General features: G+C 32.9%; 1 protein-coding gene across 1 annotated transcript in view; it reads right to left on the reverse strand.

Annotated features, from left to right (window-relative positions):
* Positions 1 to 12,359: 12,359 nt before the first annotated feature.
* LOC129223362 (3-phosphoinositide-dependent protein kinase 1-like) overlaps positions 12,360 to 18,382 on the reverse strand; it is a 33,609-nt gene continuing 27,586 nt past the window's right edge. The window contains 3 exon segments of the mRNA XM_054857940.1: positions 12,360 to 13,264; positions 14,658 to 14,712; positions 14,811 to 14,908. Coding sequence (XP_054713915.1) covers positions 13,163 to 13,264; positions 14,658 to 14,712; positions 14,811 to 14,908 — 255 coding nt within the window. The 3' untranslated portion in view covers positions 12,360 to 13,162.

The following is an 18,382-nucleotide window of genomic DNA, read 5'->3' on the forward strand; positions in this document are numbered from 1 at the left end:
CAGTGAATATTTTTTTACCGTAACAAAAAATGTTTTAGAATGTCAAATTGGCTCAAAGAATAGTTAATTCTTTGCAATGTTCCATGTTCAAATCAGTTAATTTATTAATTTAAACCACTTTTCAAATTTTTTTGTTCAATCCTCAAAAGGTGTGCGTGTATATGCGTTTTATTTATTTATTTTTTTCTTTTAAGTAGCGACTACATTTTGAAAGTAGTTCATAGTTGCTACAATTCAAAAAATACTGTAATTGGCTACAAAAAAAAAAGTTTTTTCGACCATTGATTTGATGACACTGACAAAGTGATACAGCTTTTTTCAGTCAACAATCTAAATCAGGGGTTCTCAACCACAGGCTATCCTGGCAATCTCAAGCTAAAATGGAAATTAGGGAAAATTACTACATTTTAGTAGGGTTGTGAGCACTTGGAACTGCTTACGGAAGAGGCAGTAATGAGCAAAGGAATGGTTAGCTTTAAGAGGGCCATTGATTTTCATTGGGGACTAATAAACTGACTAGGACCAGACTAGCTGGGCCTAGAGCCTGTTGCTGGTCGTATTTGTATTTACCTTTCAGGGACTGCTTACTGCTGCACTCCCTTAGTATATTACTGATATAAAATCACTAGGTCACATCTCTCTTTTCACTTGCCAACATTACAATATGTAGTCAATTCAAGTAGTATAATCAAAATATGAAAATGAAGTTAGCAACAATAGTTAAAGCTGGTTATTAAATGAAAATGCAGATAAGTTTATACACAACATTTAACATTAGCACTACAAATAATTCTACTTTTAACATGTTGTTAACACAAGGAATGAAAGAACTAAATGCAAATTGATTTGAGGTAATTTAATGGGAGGGTTGCCACTGTTTGTCTAGACAAGACTGTCACGCCTCGGGATATTTACAATGTCAAAGGCGATACTTTGATTTTATTCATGCTAATGCTAAAAAACCAGATTTGAAGATATGGAGAGAAAAATTCCCTTAAAAATCTCATAAAAAGGGCAATACTGCCAAAAATATTCATATAAATCATGAAATAGATCACATTTCAAATTAAAACTAATTTTACTTTAAATTTTTCTTTTTTAAACATTCACGCTTCCCTTGAAATTCTGCAAAGCCCCCCAGATTGAGAACCTCTGATGTAGATGATCTGTTGTATTAACGTTTACTCAAATCAGACATGAAAAAGAGCAATTTATATAAAATGACTCACTGTTTAGAATTTCTAAATTTACAACATCCAGAGTGCAACAAAGACTGCAAATTGTTGCTCTGAAGTCAGGGGTGCCCCCACCCCCCAGTATCGCAAAGATCGACCCCTCCCAGTTCCCATATGAAAAAAATACCCCTCAAAACACCCCCCTAAAAATTTCAATAGCTGTCTGCGTCATGACCTCCCCACCCCCCTAGGTGGACACCCTTGCTGATGTGCAGCTCGAAATCGTTCTTAAGAATCACTCCCTTCGATTGTAATAATAGTTTAATATCAGCAATATTTTTTCAGTCCAATATTAAAAAGTGCTTCTACAGAAATCTTTCTACGCTTGAAAGTAAGCAGCTTAAAGAATGGATACTAGGGTCTAAGAAATGATACATGAATATTATTATATTCAGTCGCTACTATCAATGAGGTCTAGTTATGACACGATAGTACAACATAAACAAATATTAAGATTGCACGCCCCAGAGCGTTGTTTTCAAATTACAAAGAATTAATTTTACTGAGTTGGTTGAAGGCAACAAATGTCAATATATCCACTCATTTGGAGCATTTAAAAAGCAACTAGTTTATGTAAATATCACTGATTTAGAAAAAATAAAAATATCCAGATTTTCTATCCATCAGAAGAAAAAAAAAGGAAAGATTTGAGACTTACCAATTGATATTCTTCAACCGGAGGAAAGTTCTGTGACTGTTAACTTCCATTGGAATTATACAAAACATATTGATGAGACTACATAATTTGAATTTTAAAGAGCAGCAACTTAACATAAATATTTACCAACATAGGAAAGTTTCGCGAAGAGGAACTGTATGAATACGGCTGAAAAATATTTCCAACACCCTGTATCTCCTTGCTAAAATTATTTGTTCGGAAATAGGTTGAACTGCTTGAATTTTGACAAATTATTCACATTTTGAATTTGATCTTCAGCATCAGTTATGACGGCGGCCATTACAAATGCCCGGACGTAATGTGCAACAGTGACGTCACATTTAAATTACTGATACTTGAGAGGAGGAGAGAGAAAAAAAAGATGTCACTTTTCTTCCTTTTACTTTCTTTTTTATTATGTACGGCAAGCAAGCGCTAAAGAAAAAACTGGAATAATCATTTGCACAGTTTATGAACTAATTTTTTGAGAAAAAATTTTTCTGCTAATAATTTCGTCAAAACTGATAGATTCTTTCAAAATGAGAATCAAAATCTCTCAAGCATTTCTGCTCTCATTCTCAGTAATTTACTTTTTTTGGCACCTGTGGGAGAGTCCTCCTTGCTCTGCTTTTATTTCCTTCGAGATATCATATTAAAAAGAAGAGAAATCCAATAGTGCAAACAATATACTGTCTCCGAATTAGCCAAGGAACATTATTTGGGGAGGTTCAAGCAAATGATAGAGCCCTCTTGACAGTGGGTATCATATTGAAAGTCTGAAGCAGACTGACTATGTATTTGTGGGGCTTAAAACCTTATAAAAAGGACGTCTTTTGAAAGTTTTTAATTTAGAAATTGTAGAGAATGCCCATCTCCTCAAATGCAATGGCGCCCTCTCCCTCCAACAATAGTGAGAAAACACCCCCCCCCCCCCCAAAAAAAAAGAGAAAAATACCTCTAAAGTATCAGCATCTCCAACGATTTTGGTCCCGTAAATAAACAATCACTGAATAATTTATCCGGTTAACATGAATAAGAACTCATTAAACATGCTGTCTCGAATTTCGTGATAACGAGGTTCTTCAACACGTTTCTTTAACGCTAGTATGATTTCTGAATCAAACACTATATCGGATGACAATCCGAAGGTTAGCATAAACGTTTCAAAACGTATTGTGAAAGGCATAACGTTATTGGTAACGTTTGCCAATAAAGCGAAAATATGTTTCTGTGCAAAACCGTTCAAGCAACATCGCAAAACAGCTTCTTGACAAGATTTGTCAATAGTTTTCAAACGTATTATTTCGATAGCTATGAAACCCGAAAGTTTTTCCTTATTCGGCAAATTTTGTCTGACAATTTGGCAAAAATATCATATAAATCGGTGGAAGTTGAAATTCTATTCAGCAAAATTATTATCATTCGGCGACAATTTGGAGTTGCAATCGGCAGAATTTCTGCCCTCCCAAAAATTTAAGTTTGGGGCTCCCCTGGACAAGCCCATCATTTGCGCAGTTAGGGCACTGGTTCCCCCCTCCCCAATTCTAAAACGATAGCGGCATAAACTCAAATAAGACCTATTATTTTAGTATAGTCGTATAATAAGACCTATTATTTTCGTATAGCCGTGAATTTAATGGCTTTTTTTCCTTGGTTTTATTGGAAGGAGAGAGGGGTAATTATTGAAAACTCAAAGACCTCTTTTTAAAAGAAATTAAGATTTCCACCAACATAATAATTTTCTATTTAATAAAATCCCCCCCCCCCACCCGTGCCGTTTCTTTCTTCTCTTCGATAATACAGAAAAGTTTTGAAAAACTTTCAAATCAGCATTTTGGAGAGGCCTTTGCTCCGAGCATTTGGGCCTTGTGCTCCCACTGCGCCACTGGAGGAGAATCCCTGAATCCTCTCAGTCTTCATTAGTCACGTAATGATAGCCGAAAATAGCATTTTTAATGCTTCAGCTACGAAATTTTCTCCAGAGAGCTCCTGAAACGAAATAGGAAGATTGGGTTCCGGGGACATAAGCACAATGTGCTCAGCGACAGCGACTAATCTTCCTAGACCGCTAAACCTACGTTCATTAAAAAAGGCCCTAATTTGTGTTTTTAACATTCCAGTTTTTGAAATTTTCAAAAAAGAGCCCTAACGACATTACTTCAACTAAAAAACAAATTATTTTCGGAAGAGAGGCCACAAATCCCCCCCCCCCCCCACAAGAAAGATTTCCTAAAATTGTTTCTTACATGCTTCAGCTTTTGAAGTTCTTCAGAGGACATCCCCGCAACCCTTTACTTTACAAAATATATCAGCTTAAAATAAAGGTATTTAAATTATTAATTTTGAAACACTTCCAAGGGAAGAGAATCCACAAAACACCTTCCCATTTTCACCAAAGATAGACAAAATTTGCATTTGTTAAGACACCAGTTTCAAATATTTTTCTAAACAATCTCTCCCTCCCTCCTATACTTACATCACGAAAAATAGCCTAAAAGACTTCAATTCTCGGAAATTTCCTCTCCCTTGAGTCACAGAAAGATAGCTTAGAGCAGAGTTCCAAACAATTCAGCTTCGAAATTTTTTTTGAGAGAGCCCTTAAACTCATCAGAAGATGGCTTAAATTTGCGGTTTTAACGCTTAAGTTTTTGAATTTTTTTCTAGAAAGAGCACCCTGCCCTTATTTTAACATCTCCACAAAATACAAGTTTTTAGACTGCTATTTTGAAAAATTTTCGGGAGACAGCTTCCGAATACGCTCTTCAAGTCGCCGAAAGATAGCTCTAACTAATCAAGATATAAAATATTTTCGGGGGGGGGGGCTGTCCTCCCTTTACCTTGACATTATTCAAGACAAGTCTAAAAGTTTTACTTCAGTTTCAAAATATTTTGGAAGAGAACCTCAGAATCCTCTCTTTCATTTCCCCAAAGATTGCCTCTGCTCGAGTTTCTAATACTTCAGTTAAAAAAAAAAAAAATAAATAAATGTATAAATGTTTGAGAGAGTATCTCCGAACTCCTTCCTATATAAGGTCCTTATTGATGGATTGTCTCGGCCGCTCGCTCGGAAATTTTTTGACGTTGTCGTTTTAAAAATGCAGTTTTTAATAATCTTTGATGATGTTTGAGAGAGGAGTTTTCTTCTGTTTTAAATTGTAATAGATATTGTATTAATTTATCTTATTTGAAAAACATTTCAAATTATTCCTTTCCCCATCGAGAATTAAAATGTCAGCCCCTTCCCAATAAAGTGGGATCATCCGTAGCGGAACGCCGATCTTCACCTCTCCCAGAGTCCCAGATACACTACCAAGGTCCGACTAGAGTCCCTATATGAAAACGTAGTTTTCATATAGGGACTCTAGGTCCGACTAACTAAAAGTGAGACCCTAGGCCCACATTAATTTGGAGGCTCCCTGAAGACTATGCAGTGTTTGATTTACATTTTTAAGTATGAATACTCTTTTAGAGGCCTCTTTGTCTAATCACACAACTATGTATAAATCACTTATGTGCATTTATGAATCCCCTTTGGGCCCCCTCATAATCGTGACCAAGTAAATTAGTTACTGGCAGAATGATTAAAAATTCCACTTAAAAGAAGTTTTTTTTCCAATTAATAAGTCAATTTTTTATTAAAAAAAATACATGTATTTTTCATATCGTTGCAATGCTATGCATAATTCTTTAACAAATGTGGGGCCCCAGGCCTAGTTAGCATGTGTGGTAATCAGGCCCTGTGCACCACTGCTGTGTAGACCCGGAGCTAGCTAACCCGGAAAATTCTCTATAAATGCAAAAAATTCTCCATTTCCTGTTTTATTATTATTATTTATTTTTGTGGATTAGGGAGTTTCTTTTTCCTCTCTAGCTCTATTCCTGAAAAGTTTTCTAAGGGGAAATCATTGTAGTATTTTACTTAAAACCCTAATTTTAATTTGAAAGATCTTGGAGACTTGCCGCCCCTCTTGCTGTTGCACCAATGGAGAGAACCACTCTTGCCAACCCCTAGATACGCCACTATTTACAGCAGCCAATTCTTAAATACAGTTTTTATAACCCTTTTAGAAGCAAGATGTCAGCAAGTGTTTGTCTTCCGTGCAACATCTCTTAATATTAAATATTTATTTCCGTTCATTTTAAGAGAAAATATTCTAAAAGGGTTCAGTGTCCATTACTTAATCCTCTTATAAGCTTAGCTTTTCAATTTTGAGATGTTCAATTGTGCTTCAAATAAAACTACAACGTAGTTTTACAGGCTTTTCTATTGTTCCTTATCTATACTATTAATTTCTAAGAGCATCTGAGTACCCTATCTCCTCTGGACTGCCCATGTCTACCAGGTCAATACTAGCACTGTTGGATGCAGGACATCGAGGAGAACATAGGCTGCTCCTGCGGGAGGAGCAACTGCTCCTTCACTTCCAAGAGTAAAGGGACTTTGCCCCTCTAATTTTTTAAGCTTAAAATTAAAGATCAATCAAAAAATGATTGAGTCAAGTGTTTAAAGAAAAAAGAATAGACTACACATGCGTTTTACATTTTTCTCATATTATTACTGCATAAAAACTAAAATGCAGCATTGAATTGAAGAAAGGGCTCAACTGTGGGGTATTTTTTCAGAGGTCATTTAATCCATTATAAAGGAAAAATTCAAATGCACACTTTTTGTTTTTGAGTCATCTTTGCCCAACTTACCTGCCCCCTCCCCCCACCTTTTTTTGCCACACTAGCCGATGCAGGAAAAGCCATTCCACCCTCTCTTAACCCTCTACCTTTATGAGGACAGAGTCTCCTAGCCCTAGTTAAGGTTAACACACATCTGCCACTTTCAGAAACTATGTTCCTCTCCCGGCATTAGTTCTCAAGGTGGTATGCATGGTCTATAACAAAATGTTTCATCACTTGATCAGGAATTCCTACAATAAGCATTTTCAGATGTTTTCAATATTTTATTGAAAATACTTCAGTTGTAAACAAAAATTTGATGAAGTCTAAACAGTCCAAACTGTCATGCGAACTGGAGTGTCACAATAAAGCACTGTCATAAAATCTCGAGCCACTTAACAGCAATATTGTATGATGCCTTGCAAAAGTAGCGTAACATATCGCATGTTGTGAAATTCGGGTGGCACAATAGGGAGGTTTGACTGACTTGAAAGAAAAGTAAAATTGCTGTTGCAATTCAGCATTTAACTAACATTTGTAAACTCAAACTCTACACCCTATTTAAATTTGTTAAAAAATGTTTTGTGTAAAAGTTTTAATCACAATAAAATAAAATTTAATTCCTTGATATTTTAGCAAAATGTTGAACTGAAAATGGAAAAAATCGAAATTTTTGGAACAAGTGCAAAAGATTGCATTTTCAAAATGATGAACCAGAAGAACGAAAACATTAAAAAGAACCTTTTTAATAAAATAATTTTAAAATTGTCTTTCAGGTAGGCTGTTTTGACCATCATTAATAATTACTGACAAAATCATTAAAACTTCAAGAAAAAGCTTCTAAAACTACTTTTTATAAAGTAATTGAGGTTTTTAAGGATTTCTGGGCCAACATTCTTCCGTTTACAAATTGAGACATTTCATTTTTTCGTGCAAAACTCAATCTCTTAAAAAAAGCAACTTCCCACTTTTTGGTAAATCAACATATTTTATTACTTACTAGTGGTACCCGCACGGCTTTGCCCGTAATAGAAAAATTAAAAGGTCTTTTGGTTCGTCTGTATATTTACAAATAATGTATGGTGAATCTTCTCGCCAATTGGCTTGTACCCCAGGGCCGTATCCAGAGGGGGGGCCTGACGGGCCCAGGCCCCCCCCGAAACCCGAAATGTTTTGTACCGTAAAACAAAAGGTTTTTTTTTTTGTTTGTTTTGTTTAAATTCCTAATGTCAGAAAAGGAAAATGACAAAGTTTTTTTTATTCTTAATTTTGCTACTATTCAAAATGTATAATATTTTGAAGAAATACAGAAAAAGCAGTTCTAGTTCTCATTAGCTGCAAGGCACACTTGAAATTCAGACTTTTAATTAGGACTTGCTGCTCTCTTTCCCAATTCAATTCAGGGCAGTTCAGGGTTAAGGCAGACCCTTTGTCAGTTCGGTAAACTTTTCAAGTCTACCAAACTGACTTCTGTGCACTTCCTCCTCCAGGGGCGTGCACAGAAATTTTGGGGCTGTCACAAATGCTTTTTTTGGGCCCCCTCCATATTGTTTACCCATATTTTCAACCCTAGGTTTAAAAATATTGGGCCCCATTTAAGCTCGGGCCTGGGCCAACAGATGTCCCTTCTCCCCTCTGTAACTTACACTGTACTGATTTCGAGCCGGGGACTCCCCAAAGGCTGGGCCCCTAGTTTCCGATTAGGCGAGTATCTTGTTACCAAGATGTACCAAATTCAGCTCCTTGATACATCCTGAGTAAAAAATGCAAAAATCACGATTCTCGCGTTTTTGTAGCATAATTTTCAAGATCATTTTTGTGACTGATATGTTTCTTGTCTTGCATTTATTTAATGCCGAATTCAGTATCATGGAAGTTCTTTTGTTATTGCTTGTTTTTTTTTCTTACTTTTACTGCATACTATTAATATCTTTAGTATGAGAAAAAAAATAACACTTACTCTACCCTCTTTCATTTTCTGCACTACTTGTGATTGAAAAAAAAAAGTTTGTTTCGAGAAATATTTTGTTGTATCTATTTTAAACTTAAAACAGGGGTGTCTTACAAAGTTATAATCATTTTGTAAGACTGTGCAATCAACTTTTGAAAAGTGTAAATAAAGAGCTTCAAATAATTTCAACTGTTCGAGAGTCTTTGAAAATTATTTAAGTTTTTGAAATTCCTTGAAATGTTCTTCAAATTTTGTATCGTATCAAGAAAATAAAGTATGAATTGTCCAAATGGCCAGAATATTACTCTTCCGTTCTCATTTTCTGAATGTCTACACCATTTCTTTTAAATTATTTTGTACAATTTTCATACTGTAGGGCATTTAATGAAAAAAAGTGGGGGTAGGGGGAGTGATCAAAAACGAACTTCACTAAAAGCCGATATGAGCAGATGATGAAGTGCTTCTCTTTTCTCCTCTCTCGTTTTTCCTCCATGATTTGTCGAGCAAGCAATTTTTATTTTGTTTGATCTTGATTTGTAAAAGAATGTATAACTTCTAAAAGACTTTATTTGCCTGTTTTTTTTTCTTCATATTTTTGTAGTCTCAATTACCTAATATAAGGCCTCAAAATACAGATTTTTTTTTCGAAAATTTCTCGGGGGGAAAAACCCGCGGACCCCCTGAAATTATGGATCTTCTACATCCGACTTTAAGGGACACTCTCCTGTTATCCTTACCACTACAAGGTGAATAAGAAAAATAATAAGAAATTAAAATAACAACAGTCCAAACAGTGGAATCATTAAAAATAGAGACAAAAATCTTCTATGTTAACATTTTTATGCGTTTGGTGTGTCTATATATACTATATGTGTGTGTGTGTGTTAGGGCAATGTGCTAATCCGGGCCCCTCCCGAAAAAAATTTCTGGATACGGCCTTGTTGTACCCATGTTACGGTTCCATGCTATGATAATTTCGTATCTCGCCAATTGGCTTGTGCCCATGTTACGGTTCCAGGTTATGATAATTTCGCAATTTACTCCTCCATCTAATATTTTTGTTCTTAAAATTGAAATAGAAAAAGAACCATTGAATTTTCGAAAAATCGCTTCGAGGTGCACACCCCCATGCTACAAACTAACTTTGTGCCAAATTTCATGAAAACCGACCGAACGGTCTAGGCGCTATGCGCGTCACAGACATCTTACAGATATCCTACAGACATCCCGACATCCTCCGGACAGAGAATTTCAGCTTTATTATTAGTAAAGAAGATAAAGATTCTTTCCCATTTTATTAAATTTCTGTGAAAAATGGGCTTAAAATTGGAACAGAAAAAGAAGAAAATCGAATTTTCGAAAAATTGCTTCGAGGTGCACACCCCCATGCTACATACTAACTTTGTGCCAAATTTCATGAAAGTCGGCCGAACGGTCTAGGCGCTATGCGCGTCACAGACATCCAGACATCCCCCCCAAATCCTCCGGAAAGAGAGACTTTCAGCTTTATTATTAGTAAAGATGTTGTCCATATCTTCACCAATTTTTCAAGAGTATATTTGAATTCTTGCCTTGTAAGTTTTTGCATAATTTTGGGTTCTTCTTTCTTAATTAGAACTAATCAGCGATCACTGATTATATGCTAATGTGAAGCTGGAGAATTTGGTTCAAGCAAATTTCAAATATATTTACTATGTTCTATACTGCTTTCTTGAAATCCAATTCTTTACAGGAAAATCCTAATCTCTTTAATGATCAACAAAAGTCAGAAAAAAATTTCAGACTACGCAGAAGTTCTTCTTAAAAATAAATAAATAAATAAATAAAACTTGGTTTAGTTCCTTTTATTACTTTTCTAAATGTAGGCAAATTTTGAAATTTAAGCAGTTTTATTTCAGTTGAACCCATACCAAAAATTATATCTCTGGAAAAATGCTATGTGTATTTAATAATTACTTATCAATACATCGTTACCTCAGAGCAACAGTAAGGCATCTAATCCCAGGAATAACCCTAAGATATCTTAGTTGCACTGAGGCAACGACATATCGTAATTAAATTTAAAATAAAAGCAAATATAAATGATAAGAGAGTTAAGTTTGGATTATGGATATATAACTGAGACATTAGAACTGGAAATCATGCCATAACGGTGTGTCCACTGTTACTTATTTTCAAAAAAAAAAAAAAAAAAAAACAACAATACACAATGCTAGAGATTCTAGAAATTTTTATAAAAACAAAAACGCTTGGAGAATAATTTTATTAACATAACACATCTTTTTCTTTACTGATGATTGAACCTTATTTTTTTTCTTATAACGACAAAAATATTTTAACTTTTCAAATAAGAAAAGTTGCAAAGGAACATTAAATCCTTTAAATATTTATCTGGAATGTAACATAGTATCACCAAATCAAGTGAAAACATTTTAAGCAAGTGAAAACTTTTTCAATTTTTCAAATAAATGAATGATTTTTAAGCAGAAGAAAAATGAATGAAAGTTTTAAACATGTTAAGAATTCTTCCAAAGTCATGCAACCAGCGAACATATTCAGGTTTAAAGATTAAATTTCTATTTACATAAGTTAGAAACTACTAAATTTTATATTCAAATGCAGTTACATAATATTCTTAAAAATTTACAAAAATAGTTTCAAATTACAAAATATGAGTAATTGAAATTTTTACAGCAGTCAGAAAATATGAAATAAGCAGCAAATCAAGATTGCAAAAGTACGCTTTCATTTCATCAAATTTCTTAAACGGCAATTGATTAGTTTGTCTTTCATTTAAACTATCTACTATTTACTTAAAAACATAGTTAAGAGGAGATGCAAATACCATATGATGAATTCATTTTCATAATATACGGTCGAACCTGTCTATCTCATAACCTGTGTATCTCGAAAAACTGCATATCTCGATTTCTGAAATTCCTCAGCAATCTCAATTAATTTCTCATGCTTTTTTCCCTGCTTTTCTCGAATACTTCATGCTCAAAACCTTTATTTTTCAAAATTCAAAATTCGCTGCTGCAAAAATTTGAAGAACAATTTTGGGTTTGTTTTTTCACTGTTTAGAGTTCAAAAGTATGCAGGAGATAAGCCTAAAATAAGAAATAATGGAGGATAATAGACAGCCTCTATCGGGGCAGGGAGAGGAAAAGGGGAGGGACAGGGCGAATGCAAGGTGCAAACACACCAGATGGCCCACAATACTATGAGGGGAAGGAGAGATGAAACATGTCAATCCAAAGTGACGAAATGAAAACACTCCTCCTGCAAAGTAAAAAAAGGGTGAGTGAAAGAGTAGGGGGCAGGAAGAATGCAGGTAGGGGGCAGTAGGGCAGTAAAAGAAAAGGATCAGAAGAATTCTGGATTATTGTTTTCCTGGAAGTTGTTATACCACTTTATGGAAGTAGACCAGTTCTTGAATGTGAAATTGTTCACTTGATTAATTAACTAATTTTATTTTTTGTACATTATACATTTATTTACAGGGGTGATTGTGAGTTCATCAAAAAATACTTGAAAGTTTCAAAGCGAGAACGGGGGGGGGGTAATCTTTGGCCATAGTATTAAATAGTTCTGAGTCAAAATATTGTGTGTACATTTGATTAAATTTTTAATGGGTTACAAAGTTACTTTTGAGCTGGTGTTATACAAATTATCTTGACATTTGTCCATCTTAAGGGATAGGTGTCCATCTTAAGGCTCTTGCTGGTATATTTGATGAGTATTATATAATTTAAAAAAATTGCGGTAGTAGGGAGATAAAAGCACAAAAAAAAAAAAAAAAAAAAAAACCATAATTTCGGTATTTTTGGACATAAAAATACCGGAAATTCGGTAAAATATCGGAACACAATCACCCCTGTATTTAGTTTACTGACAGTGCATGCATTGCTTGAACAACTCATAGTTGTTAGATTTAAATGTAAAAATCAAAACCTCCATATCTCAAAACCTGTCTTTCTCAATTTTTTTTCTGAACTCTCGACATTCGAGACAGACAGGTTCAACTGTATTACTGATTTTTGTCAGCAATTTTATTGTACTAGTTTAAGGAAACGCTAAGATCTGAATGTTTTAAGCAATTCAAAGATTTGTACATGCAATTATTATAATCTTCAAATATATTTGAAACACAGCATAGCTTGAAATTTTAATGAACTTTCCAGATTCTACACATTTAATCTGTTTTCCCATGTCGAAACTATTAGTATTGGCATAGAATTAAATTTAAGTTAATAAAAAATGAAAGAATGAAAATAAAAAGGCACATGACAAAATTAAGATTCTAGCTTACACTTAAGAGAATAGAAATTAAATCAATATTCTAATAATAATCATTAAACTAAGTGATTGATAAGTCTGAAGATTCTTGTTAAAATTTATTGCAGTGGAAGAATCCATACAAAATTTACAAATCATTTTTAATTCAACTAAAATTTACACATTTTAGGAAATAAATAAAAGGATAACATACATATATAATAACCACCAGCAGAGTTTTTTCTCCATATAACTGAAAATGAATTTCAGTAAAAGGCTTGGAAAATCAAATATTATTGTTCCTTATTACTGTACAAAGATTCTGAGAGAATTATTTGTAAATTTAATAATTGTGCTAATTTAAATCTAGGGTTAGGAGCTATGCGAATAAGTTGCTTTACGAACTTCTTCAATAGTTCGACACCATTTCAAAGCATTTCCTTCAGGATCTTCCAAGTAATATGTACGATTTGGCTGCATAAAAAGGAAAAACAAAATAAATACAACTTAACAAATAAATAACTAATATTCTCACAGGGTTGTCACCCGATACTACAAATTAACTTATTAATCTTTACTCTAACAAAAAAAAAAAAAAAAAAAAAAATTAAAGTAAAAATTACCATTTATCTAGTTATATATTTATTATTATTATTTTGTTAGTTTATATATTTGGGCACTGATTTTTGCTTTTTTTTTTCTCATAACCTACTTTCACATATAAGAAAATCAAAAAATGTTACTGCAGTGTCAGAATTTTCTCTTTTTGTGTAAACTTCAAATGCCTCTTAATACCACACTACCCCAACACATATAGCTCAAATATTTAATTTCAAAATATCATCTGATTGTTTTAAGGTCAGTCCTTTGCTTCAAAGTATAAGTAAATTGTTATTGAAATTTATTTCAAAACAATCAATCAATTTATTATATCATTACTTCTAAAACTTTAATAATGTTTCACAAACACATGCAAAAAAAAAAAAAAAAAGGTTGAATTTGTAATACGGTATGGGAAACCAATTTTTGGAAAATCAAAATTCGGAAAATCTCAGACCCGGAACTTTTTTCTTTATTTTATTTTTCTGTTCAAAACTGATAACAATCATTTTTTTACTTGTTGAAAACATAGAACTTATAACTTATTTTTACCTTTCTTTGAAGCCATGTCCCTTGCATAATATTAGAATTTTGCTGTAATTGGGCAGCAATCTTTTAGCATCCACAATTGCTTTACAATATTTTTATTTATTGTATTATTAGTATGTAAAACAAAGGATATTGGATAAAAATATAAAGTGTTTTTAGCATAAAAATTATTTATTTATTGTATTGATAGACTTTTCGCACAACATATATTAAAAAACATTTCCTGATCATACCTGATGTCAATAATCTCAGACTTATTTTAGTATTTCAAAGAACGTTTTCACTAAGATTGACTGATAAAGAAAAGAAAAATTGGGCAGGAAAATGAGCAATATTTGGAAAAACAAGCCAATAATTGCACTATAAGCTGATTTTTCCTACTTGATGAGGTTGAGTCAGGATCTAAAATCCGGAAAGGTCGTGGCCCCGAGGGTTTTGGATTTGGGGCCTTTACTGTACAAATTCCTGAATGATATATAAATCAGGGCCCATCATCTGGCTTCACTTCATTCCATCTGAGTTAGCTCATTTGGTAACAAAAACTGCAATCTATGTTCATGTGGAAAGATAGTCAAAGAGATGCATGTTTAGGCACCGAGAGAACTACGTTGCTGATGAAATGAATAGGATTGAGTGAAGCAAGTTAAGGGTACCAGGTTCAAAACCATCATTAAAATTAAACTGAACACAATATCTGTGAAAAAAGAAAAATACTTACAGTATGAACAAAAAATATCTTAAAATTCTTTGGTTCAGCCCGCAATTCAGGGGACCTGTAATGAAAATATGTTTAAATTGTTTGCATTACTTCAGTCTTTTCTACTCAATGAAAAGAAAATGATAGGTATTGAAATGTAAAAGTGGCTCATACCAGGGTATTTCACCTTTAAGTACTAAATTTTGTGGATCCACATAAAACAAATGGGGTCCAGTAGTTAATAGAAGCATCCTTCGACGAGCAAACAAACCCTAAGTAACATGCACAAAATTAAAACAGAAGTGTGTCATTAAAAACATCTGAAACTATTTTTAAAACTCTTAACTAATTCGGCTGATTCATTTCAAAACATAGTATTTCAAGGTTGCAACATAATCTCGGAAATAATCTAACGCTACTAAGACTGCTTCATAGTTTGATAAAATATTCTAATTCATAGATAACTTAATTCAAGATGTTGTTGAAGTTTTGTGTTTGAAGTTTTGTATAACTTGAAGATGGTGAAAAGATTAAATAAAAAAAACAATGCTAAATATTATTACTTCTATACAAAGTTTAATGCTGAAAAATAAAACCATTGCATATTTTCAAGATATCCTTGCTACACAATATCAAGGCACTTTTACAATTAAATGTTTTGATTTTTTTAAAATGTAGATTAACTCCATAAAATAATAAGGGTAGAGGGGGGATTTTTTTTGCTGTTTTAAATAGTTTCAACAGAGGTGACTAGTAAAAATATGTGCAACATGATTTTTGAAAAAAAAAAAATACTTGCTTGTACATTCGGTGGTTCAAAAAGTTTTTTTGAGGTGAAGTCCAGGCCACCCCCTATTATTATTATTAATATTTTTTATTTCTAGACTTACTAATAGTATAATGCTGTAAAAGTTTTAGCTTCTTACTCCAATTTTAAGAGGGTGCTCAATGACTCCCATAATTAAACATTAGCCATAGTATAGGAAATGTCACAAGTAATTCAGAATTCAGAAACATTTCAAATTTTCTCAGCAGTTTTTTTGTTGAAATTTATTTCATTAATATGTGCAATATGCATATTACTAAAGTATTTTATAATATTTAGCATTTTATCTGATAATTATTTACATTATGCATGGCAATATCAATAACTAAATTGAAACAAGAATTCACTCTGCTAACATCTTGCTACCAAGCAAAACTAATTTTTAAGGAAAGCATTTAATTTTGCAGGGTAACAATTATTTTAAATAGTTATATAATACATTTTCAAATTCTAAACACCTCTTTGATAAACCTTAGTCCACAATTTGCCGAATACACTTGTTTGTTTCTAATCTACAGCAAGTTTCTTCTACATTACGAGAACTTTCTCTTTGTACCCAATACTGGCAAAGATAGTTCAGCAGATAAACACTATTTTGCAAGGATGAAAGTGTGCTCTTGAAAATTGTCAATGAAATAACTAATCTGAAACCATTCCTTGGTGTTCTATGGAATATTTAAACATTATTAACGTTGAGAAACGAAAATATTTGTCCTCGGGATGAATTGTTCTTTTCAAAATCTCAATTTAAGAGGTAAGTCATTTTAAAGAATGAAGGGTACCAGTTATAGCAGTTACAGATCTGATTGGTTTCAACAGATTTGAAGGTAAATCAATATAATTTCAGAATTTCACTCATTAAAGATGGCATTTCACATGACAATGTCTGTCATATCTGTTTAACATTTGTTTTACTGTCTCCAAATCCTGATTGCAAACTACAAATGAATCTCCCCTCAGAAGAAAGTCATCAGTAATCTTGTAAAATTTCTTCAGCATTATTTTTAGAAAAGTCTCACTACAGATTTGTTCTTATTCTGAACAGAGTAGACATCACTGAAAGTGTACAGCTTTTTTAGTTCCTTGAGTTCAGGGTGAGTGGTCAGAGAGCAAAAAGGAGGAAATCCAAAAACATTTTGTAAAAGGGATGATATCCAAAACAATTTTGTGAACAGGATGATATCCAAAACCACATCAAAATAGAACTTGGAAGCCACAATATTAAAAATTTAACAAAAAATGGCTAATTTACTAGTTTTGAAGGTAATACGTATTTAATTAAATATTTGTAATAATTTTGTACAATTTACTGCATTGTACCATTTCTTGCAAGAGGGTTTATTCCTAAATAAATCTGCATTTTGAAAAAGAGGCAACAATTTCTAACCCCTGAGTCCTTGAACAGAGGGTTGGGGGAGCCAGAGATCAATCTTGGCTGCATCACACAATAGTGTCAACTTTTAATATTTCTTAGAGAAAAATACATTTTTTTCATTAAAAACATTTGAGTTTATAGTATTAAACGAGTGAGAACATAAATTTTAAAATTAGATCTGGTTTGTGAAGTAAAAATTTACAACAGAGAGAAAAATCTAAAATTTCTTTATGTGGTAGAACATACTTTTCATAATAAGAATAGAAAAAAAAATAAATATGTATGTATATAAATGATTGGTTATCTTTTTCCTTGCATTGGAACCCAAAATTTGTTTTTAAAAACTTCCTAATATGACATCGGAATCAAAAGAACAACTTGCAGCTGTCTCATTTAATCATGAAATCTCAAAACTTTTAACAGGCTGTAAAGCCTAACTCATTTGAGATTCACCATACATATTTTCTTCACTTTCTTAAATACACAAAAAAAAGTAACAATGCCAAGTTTCAATAAAATTCGAGACTGTGGGTGCTAAGCCACTTTTTGATTGACTTTTGCATTTTTTCTAAAATAAATGAAAGAAATAAAAATATAATTGAAATGATGAATAAAATAAGCAGATATAAGGTAGCATATAGTAAAAAACCACCCAACATTAAAAATAATTGCAATGCTTGCAGGATGCAAAAAGATTGAAACCTCAAATGAGTCATGCAACTATCGGCGGAGCACGTGTTTGACGCCATTGGCATGATTCCAAATCATACGTAGGTATCGCGGAAGATGAAGATTCGAGGGGGGGGGGATAAAAAGAATAAGAAATCGGAGATTGAAAATATAAAAAAATTGTATTTTTTCCGATTTTTGAGAAAAATATGGCCTGAAAGAGGCAAAAAAAAAGGAGGAAAGGCTTTAAATAATAAAATCTAGGAAAAATTAGCGAGATACATTGAGAAACTTTTCTGCCTTATTCCTACTCATTGATCTGCCTGTGATTTTGAAATTTTCCAAGGGGAGGGGGGGGGGCAAAAGGTGTCTACTCAAAGCAAAATTTATCGGAAAGCAATAAAAACCATGCCCACAAAAATGGAAAATAATTACTTTCTCAAAGCCAGGGTTGGGAGGTGGTACCGTACTAACGCTCTACACCTCCACCAAAATATTGCTGGAATGAAGGTGTTTTTTGTTTGAACTTCATGATGCCAAAAAATCTATTCTATCATCATGCCATAGTTGTATTACGCCTTACTATCTCTTCATTTGCCAGAGAACAGAAACATTATAAGTATGGGACTTAGGCCCTTTCTGCACTAAACAAAAATTGTGTCTCCAAAATAAAGTGCTGTTGTACAAGGATTCACTTTTCTTCAACACTAGACGATTTCTCTATATAAAAGTAAGGTAAAACCACATTTAACTCAATTTTGCAAAAAATGCAACTTACGCTCTTTTTGAAATAACTGATTAAATTTCTATCATCTTTTATAAACATGATACTATAATTTTAGGTAACATAATTGATAAAAAAATAAATAGTTATTA

This window comes from Uloborus diversus, chromosome 5, assembly GCF_026930045.1.
Source record: "Uloborus diversus isolate 005 chromosome 5, Udiv.v.3.1, whole genome shotgun sequence".
Classification (NCBI taxonomy): Eukaryota; Metazoa; Arthropoda; class Arachnida; order Araneae; family Uloboridae; genus Uloborus; species Uloborus diversus.